We start from the raw sequence: 8773 nt of genomic DNA on the forward strand, positions 1-8773 counted from the left end.
TAAAGAAGAAGGAAGGTTCTTTAAAGATCAAGAAGGGAGGGCTAGTAGATCTGCTTCTTATTCATCTCAAGCTTCAAATCAAGGTAAAAAACTTTTACCTTTCTTGTGGGATGATTAGATCTGATGTTCTTGAGATTTAGGGCTTGTAACACCTTCTTGATGGGGCTATGGATGCATCAAGCCCCTTTTTGAGTATGGACTTCAGATCTGGACCTTGTGAGGTCCAGAGAGTCCAAAAGTTCAGATCCATAGTCGATCAACCAAAGAGTTTTGTGTTTTGGAAGCATTAATGGAGTGGTGATGGCATATAGAGCAAAATATGCCATGCATGGTCATCAAGATCAAACCTTTACGTGACTTTTGGACATTGGGAGACTAGATCTAGAGGTTGGAGTTGCAGATCTGCCCTCAGGTGTCCAAACAAGAAATACGATTGAGTCGACTCGCCGAGTCTATGGGATGACTCGACGAGTCGGACCGGGTTTGTCCCAGCGTTCTTGACCCAGTGATAACTCGTCGAGTTGGGGGTCAACTCGACGAGTTGAGTTAAACCTTAGGAGTACCTCTGAGGATACGAGTGGACTCGGCGAGTCCCATGAGTGCACTCGGCGAGTCATGTCAATTTTGACTGTTGACTCGTATCGAAAACTGTTGACTTTAGGAATGGGTCAAATATGAGCATTTGACACCATGGAGGGGTAAAATGGTCTTTTTCTCATTCCAAGGGTTAGAAAGAGAATAAGAGAACTTTTGGTGTATTTGAGTAAGAGTGGGGTATTGATTAGAGATGCTTATTAATGTGTTAGGCGGAGGCTAATTCGGGATTCCCGAGTACGTGTCTATTACTTGCTAGCTACGAGGTGAGTCTTCTCACTATACTTTACCTAGAGTGGTAATTTTTGTGCGACCGGAGGGTCTTATGTGTTTATTTGAGTTATGTGATATTATGCATCCTGTCTGTGTGATATATATGCTATATTATTGTTGAGACCGGACCGGAGGGTCGAACGATCCATGAGACCGGAAGGTCCTCACTGAGACCGGACCGGAGGGTCCAACGAGCAGTGAGACCAGAGGGTCCTCACAGAGACCGGACTAGAGGGTCCAACGAGCCGTGGGACTGGAGGGTCCCACTGAGACACATTGACCGGAGGGTCTTACAGAGCTATAGCCTCGAGTGGCTAATTATGTGTTATGTATTTCAGGTACTTCCGAGGATCACGAGAAGGAACCGGCTTGACTGTACACACACATCTGAGCTGGAGTTACATTTATTTTGGATCCTGGATTTGTGATAAACAATTTCTGAAATATGTAACGATATTTGATACTTGAGGTTTTGGGAGAAAATGTGACATGTGTTTTATTGTGTTTGAAAAATGAAAATTTTGGTTTGAAAATTTACGTCGTTACATGTAGGCTCCTCATCATCATCCATAAAGTATAACTGCTCAGTATCTTCATACAGATCAGCTAGCGATCGATATCTAACTGGAGTATCACTTTCAATTGAGCTATGGGTGTCGCTTGATAGGTCCTGTGGTTGGGAATTTGATGAAGCCTCGAAAGTAGATGTTGTGTCAAGCTGTTCCGAAGTAGGGGCTGTTTCGTCATCTACAAATACATCAGGTGTTAACTCTCCATTGATTGTGAGGGTTACACCTGGAATAAACTTGATTTTTGCTGCCTTGTCCCATTCCCATTGTATGCTTTCTTCAAAAGTTACATCCCTACTAATGCAAAATTTCCCTGTATTTGGATCAAGAAGTCTATATGCTTTTGTATCCTTTTCAATGCCTAAATGCACCATTTTCTTACTACGATCTTCCAACTTCTTAAGGTAAGGACCCGTTGTTCTCATATGAGCTAAGCACCCAAAAAAACTTAAGTGTTCAATGTTTGGTTTTCTTCCTGTCCAAGATTTGTAAGGTGTTGAATCTCCAAGGGCTTTAGTTGTTACACAGTTTAGAACATAGACAACATGAGACAATGCTTCTCCCCATAAAACTTCTGGTACATTCATGCTCTTGAGGTTACTCCTTACCATTTCCATTACCGTGCGATTGCGTCTCTCCAAAATCCCATTCTGTTGTGGAGAGTATGGTGTCGTGTATTGTCGACTTAACCCGGTTTCTTTGCAATGATTTGAGAAATCCGATGAAAGGAATTCCCCCCCGGGATCGGTTCGGAAAGTCTTTCGTTTTTCACCTGTTTCGGTTTCTACTTTAATCCGAAACTCTTTAAAAACACGAAAAGCCTCATCTTTGGTTTTCAATAGGTAACACCACATCACTCTAGTGCAATCATCTACTAGGAGCATAAAATACTTGTTATCTGCTGGTGTGGATGGCGATATTGGACCACAAAGGTCACCATGTACTAGCTCAAGTCTTTTTGTTGCCCTGAAGCTTGCTTGACTCGGATATGGATTGTGAGTTTGCTTACCTATTAAGCAACCTTCACAAGGTCGTGTGGGATTTTCAATTTTCGGCAGCCCTTGAACTAGGTTCTTATCAGACATATTTTTAAGGGTTGTAAAGTTGACATGGCCCATTCGTTCATGCCACCTCCAAGTTTGATCAAGGGTTTTTGCAAGTAAACACTTAGCATCAACATGATTTAGCATAATTTTGTACAAACAATTTTGAGATTGCTTTACCTTCATAAGTAATCTTCCCTTTTCATCATGAATCCATAGAAACAAACCTTGCATTCTGATTTGATCACCTTTCTCTGCTAGTTGGCCAAGACTTATAATATTATTGCACAATCTTGGGATGTAATATACTTCGGGGAGTACTCGTTGTTCACCATTTTTGCATTGAAACTTGATGGAACCTATTCCTTCGATGCGTACCTTTGAACCATGGTTGTCAAAATCGCGATCCTGATCGTAGGATCTTACGATCCTACGATCCTAGATATGAAAAACGATTCGGATAGTAAAAGGATCATATTTGATGTAGGATCGCAGATAGGATCGTACGATCGTAGGATCGAGATCCGGTCCGATCCTACCTTTCCTTGATTTTTTTTTTTGCAAATGAATTTTTTTACCTTTTTATGTCTTTTACCCTTTACCAATTTACCAGTTTACCATTTATCATTTTGTATTGTGACTTATGACTAATATTTTGAAGTTTTTATAACTTTTGAACGAAAAATTGAATGTTTAAAATATTTTTCATGATTAAAAATTAAAAATTAAAATTATATTTTATTTTGTGGGATCTTAGGATCCCGATCCCGATCTTACGATTCCGATCTTGCAAACCAAAAAACGATCCTAGGTAGGATCCCGATCTTGACAACCTTGCTTTGAACCATCTCCAAACTTCACAAAACCTTGTATAGACTTATTTATGTCACAAAACCTTGTTTTGTCACCTGTCATGTGGTTACTAGCCCCATTATCATGATACCACATATTTGAGATGTCACAATCTTCACCTGATGGTTTTAGTTTAGGATTTATATTTTCTTCATTTAACAGAATTTCCCCTGTTGCTTGATCATTATGTAATGCAGATAATAACAAAGCAGGTTCATTGTCATGTTGATATTGAGTTAGGTTTGCTTTAGTGTTTCTTTCACGTCGAGGATTTTTACACTCAGCTGTATAATGGCCATGTTCTTGGCAATTATAACATTGCACCTTGCTTTTGTCTTGATTTTCAGATCTCCCTCGTGTGTTCTCTCGATGTTGGTGGCTGCCGCCTCTACCTTGGCCTCCACGGTATCCCGAACCACCACCTCTACCACGACCTCTTCCCCTTCCTCGAGAGTTGTTGGTGTTCCCACGGTTGTTTTTGGTGGAAGAACGAGATTGCTCTTGAATTTTCTTCTTACATCTTTCAGACCATTCTTCATGTGTAAGAAGTAGCTTCTTTTCTTCAACTTCACCTTGCCCTCGGATTCTCTCCTCGTGCACCTTCAACCTCCCAACAACCTCTTCAACGGTCATGGTGTCTAATTCTCCAAACTGCTCTATAGCCGAAGCAATTTGAACAAACTTGGATGGTACGACTCGTAATATTTTCTTTACCACATACGATTCTTCCATGTTATCTCCCAAAGTTCGGATGCTGCTAACTATGTTTGAGATTTTTGCAGAAAAATCATCCACAGTTTCTGATTCCTTCATCTTCAAAACTTCAAACTCTGCTTTTAATGTCTGGACCTTCTCGGTTCTGACTCTTTCTGCACCCATGTACATGACTTTTAGAGTTTCCCATGCCTCTTTTGTTGTTTGCTTCTCCGCAATTGTTAACAACACATCTTCCGGAATCCCTTGATAAATAACAGTAAGAGCCAACTTATCATTCTTGACACCGACTGCATTTTGGGGATTCTTGGGCTCAATAGCATCCCATTCTTCTTGAGCCTGCATAAAGACTTTCATCTTTATTGCCCAGGCTACATAGTTGCTCCTGGACAGCATGGGGTAAAGAACTTTGGGACCTTCCATGGTGGGATTGCAACCTTTGATCGAGACCTGGTTAAGCTCTGATACCAAGTATAAGTTGTAACCTGTGAATACAACCTTGTATACCAAGGTTTAATTCAGAATTGCACTCTGGTAAGAACGGAACAGAGAAAGAGCAGAAACAAAAACAGTGAACAGGGAAGAATGAAACGAGAACAGGGGAAAGAACGGTTTTTGGAAAAAAAAACACTTGTTCACCAAGCCTGAGAAACAAAAGCGTAAAAACTAAAAAACAATTACTTCTACTTAACCCCCTATATATACTAAAAGAGTTAGACTCCTAAAACAACTCAAAAACGTTTAAAAACTAAATATTCCAAAAATACCCTTGGGACTCTTTTTTGTCCCAGAATCTGAATTAAGCCAACAATTTGGTGGTATTGCGATGAGATGGAATCTGTTTCTTCCTAGAAAAGTTAATATTTTTATTTGAAGGATGTCATTAAACTAGTTGGTAAGTACTACTAATTTGGATAAAAAAACGAATTGATGTTCCTTCCACTCTTTGTCCCTTGTGTAAGTATTTTATCGAAGATATGGATTTGTTTGTGAAGTTTGAAATTGTGGCCATGACTTGGAATGATAATTCGTTGGTTAGATATATCTTGTGTGTGCAAGCTGTTTTACATGTGGGTGGAAAATGTGAGATTGGTCGAGAATAAAAAGATGGCGATTGATGTGATCATCGGAACGATATGGTGGCTCTTATGGTGATATCGAAATGTATTGGTGTTTAATGATGACTCCATAAAAAATGGTATTTTTGGTTTAGATGGTTTATGAGTAAGAATCGTAAAATTGATATAAGTTGGACTGAGTGGCTAAAAGCCCTTTCAATTGTTTGTGATATTTTGTTTTATAACATCTTGGTAGTTCGGTTTTAATGGAAATATGAAATATTTAGCTGTTAAAAAAGACACCTCTCTAATATATATTATCCGCATGTGAAACCAGAAAAAACAAACCTGATAAATTTCACGCCACAAGTCGATCAAAAGAACACAACTTTCCATATTTGTTATCGTTACACGTCAAACTTGGAAAACAAACTAGATAAAACATGGGAAATTTTGTTCTTTCAAGCAAAGCAACATCACATTTCTTTTTATCATTGTTGGTTGCCATGAGACATGAATTTTTTGTAAAGCATGAGTGGGATTCTTGCTCAAGACTTGCCAACATAATTTGGCTATTACAAACAATCATAATGCATGGTATTTGATCCAAACTTTTAATTAAATCTTTTTAATTATTGGTTCAAATGATCATATCAACCGACTCCGAATTTCTTTTTATTTCGAATGCAATTAAAGGGGATGAAGAACTCACCAACCATATAAGAAAATTTTATAGAACTAGGAAAAAAACCTTAGAAAAACCCAACATATTTTCATCAAATCCTTTAAAAAACCACTATATTGTTTTTTTTTACGTTAAAACACTTATATTTTTTTAAATGTCTAATTTAAGACTTTGAGTTCAATAAACCCTAAATAGCAAAAAATGTTAGGCAATCGATTCTTAACGATTTGATGGTTACAATCGATTAGATTAAAATTTTTTAAAAAATATAAGGGTTTTGATGTACTAAAAAAATAATATAATTGTTTTTTTAATGTTTAAATGAAAATAGATTGAGTTTTTCTAAGCTCAAAAAGACTTAAATAAGACTTTTAGAAAATATAAGGGTTTCAATACCCTAAAAAAATAATATTATAGTTTTTTAAAACTTAAATGAAAATATGTTAGGTTTGATGTGGTTTTCTTAGAAGTATTTTTTACCTTACTACAATATGTGTCACAGTAAATGTTGAACGCACTGTAATGCGTGCCATAATTACTTTGAACAAGGGATGCAATGTAAATATAATATTAGTTCAGTAGTAATTCATAAAATATATAACTCGTTATCTTATTTTTTTTTCGAAAAAGCAAACTATTTTTTTTTGGTATGGAATCAAATTTTGATTAATAAAACTTAGTTATCAACGTACAACGAATGAGAAAGAAAACGAGCAATAAGTTGCGTCGTTAAGTCTTTTTGTATGGTAAAACCAAATTTTTTGAAGACTATATCTATAGATCTGGGGGATATAACATTGATATGCATGATTCGTTGTACTCTATTAAGAAGCCCCACCACATCCGGCGCAAGGAAACCAAACATGTCATATGCAAATGGTATAAATACGTGTTGATTTTCCATGCACGATTTTTCATGTTTGGTGACCTTGCATGTAGCAGTTTTTAATGCAGTTTGTCTCGCTGTAAAACCCCCGACCCTCAAGCCTACGAGAGGGGATACCCCTGTAAGGTCTACACATGCGTGTTTCCCTCCAACTCATCTAAAAATCAAAACGTCAGTTGGTCTAAGGGTTGACATTTCTTCTGTCGGGTCAGTCAAGAAATTCACAGGAGTCTTTTTCTTGACAGAAACCCCGTCACGCTTAAATATGTCGACCAAAATAACTCTAACCATATTGTGTCTGTATTTGAAAGCAGAAAGTTTTTTGCAATGAACTCATGACCTCTTAAATTACTACTATGTCTTTAACAAGACTTGAACTCATGACCTCTTAATTGAAAGGATGACTCCTTACCGATAGACCAAATGTCTTTTACTAAATAACTCATTATCTAGCCCCACATGACAATATTAAATATTAAACTTATACAGTTTATATTGACAGTATAGGTTTGTTTAATTTTCAAACACTGTCATCATATGTTTTCGAATCAACCTCACTCACAAAACCAAATACCAAGTCAAGAACGAACAAATTAATTGCATAAAATGAATCTCCGCAAATCGTTAAATTTAATTCCCGCCTTATTGTTTTTTGTTTTTTTATTCGTTTTACAGGAAGATACACATATTCTTTCACATGTAATATAAAAGTAGGTTCAATCTCCTTGATCTTCTCATTTCATTCGTATGCATGCGTATATATACAACTGGTTACTTGATACCCTATCTAGTACCAAAGAATAGGAAATTAGATAACTGCCAAAATACTAGAAGTATAGATCCCTAATATGGTTATATGATGAAATAAAAACTTAAAATGGTAAGAATATGGAGAAAAAAATTTAATGAAAATTTTAATCAAAATACCACACATATGAGCACATGCAAAGGTTTTAAAGATTCGTTTAAAAAAGAGAATGTATTTTTTTTGGAATGTGTATATGTGCACGCATGCATGTATGTTGACAAAAAAATGTGTAAATATTTACATTCCAAAAATAATAAATCTTTTTTGCAGTTTTTTTTTTTCACGAATGTTATAGATTCTTGCATATGTTCACATTGTGGTGCTTTGATAGAAAATTTTTATCTAAAAAAAGTTTATAGGTTCTAATTCATACTTGCTTATTTGAATTCAGGGGCGGACACATAAATATGGAGCGATACGTGCATCAATAATTTTTTTTCCGAACCCCAAACCAATGGGTTCGATTTATTGGTTTTTCACTTGGGTTTCCGGTTCGGTTTCGGTTTTATGATGTAAACCAAACCTCAAACTATTTTTTAAACCATCTCAACTCCTTATACTATGTAAAATTGAAGATGGCTCATGTTTTGATCCCCAAATGACGTGGAACTCAAAGTTATAACTTCAATAAAGAATGATGATGGTTCATGCTTATATAGTAGAGGCATGGGCGTTCCGTTGATTTGAGGTCCTATAAGAAAAATAAATATTACTTAAATATAGAGTTTATATATATATATATATATATATATATATATATATATATATATATATATATATATATAAACAAATTTCGTTAATACTATGATAAATCCATAAACGCTATAAAAATAACTAAAACAAAAAGAACGATAATATGATATATAATCATACATAATTACATAAATTATAAGTCTTTCTTAATATTCTTGTAAGACTCGAATATGGAATCGGAACAACATAATTGCACAACACTTGAATACTTGAGTATTTCTATTTAGTAAGTGAAATTGGAATCGAAATATGAAACATTGAAACTTAAAGAAGAAAATAGAATTGGGCTAGAGAAAAAATAGTTGCGTTTGCAACTTGCCAACCAAGGGAAACAAAATTGATCCATTAACCACTAATGACTCTCGACCTCAACCTGATCCATTAACCTCTAATGACTCCCGAGCTCAACCTGATCCATCAACCTCTATGAATCTCGGCTCAACTATCCCTATTAGGTTTTTAGACTGTGACTCGAACCCCAAAGCCCCATCAAACAAGAACATGCAAGGAAATCTTCATCACCATTCTCAACCTGAGT

The 8773-nt window shown here is 36.1% G+C and overlaps 1 protein-coding gene across 1 annotated transcript; it reads right to left on the bottom strand.

The window, feature by feature from the left end:
• Positions 1-3286: 3286 nt before the first annotated feature.
• On the bottom strand, positions 3287-6321 carry LOC145130420 (uncharacterized). Its single transcript, XM_079065227.1, has 3 exons — positions 6269-6321; positions 4616-4689; positions 3287-4530 (listed from the first exon to the last, which is right to left on the bottom strand). The coding sequence occupies exons 1-3, from the start codon at positions 6319-6321 to the stop codon at positions 3287-3289; spliced, it is 1371 nt and encodes a 456-aa protein (XP_078921353.1).
• Positions 6322-8773: the final 2452 nt, after the last annotated feature.

This window comes from Lactuca virosa, chromosome 8 (genome assembly GCF_052849685.1).
Source record: "Lactuca virosa cultivar CGN04683 chromosome 8, Lactuca_virosa_CGN04683_v6, whole genome shotgun sequence".
NCBI classification, from domain to species: domain Eukaryota; kingdom Viridiplantae; phylum Streptophyta; class Magnoliopsida; order Asterales; family Asteraceae; genus Lactuca; species Lactuca virosa.

What these genes read in the sequence shown, in the direction of transcription:
- LOC145130420 (XM_079065227.1), bottom strand. Translation starts at nt 6,321, where the DNA reads ATGGCACGCATTACAGTGCGTTCAACATTTACTGTGACACATATTGTA. An exon ending in GTGACACATATTGTAGTAAG is followed by an intron (nt 4,690 to 6,268) that starts GTAAAAAATACT and finishes TTTGTTTCTCAG; the next exon opens with GCTTGGTGAACAAGTGTTTT. An exon ending in TTCATTCTTCCCTGTTCACT is followed by an intron (nt 4,531 to 4,615) that starts GTTTTTGTTTCT and finishes TTGTATTCACAG; the next exon opens with GTTACAACTTATACTTGGTA.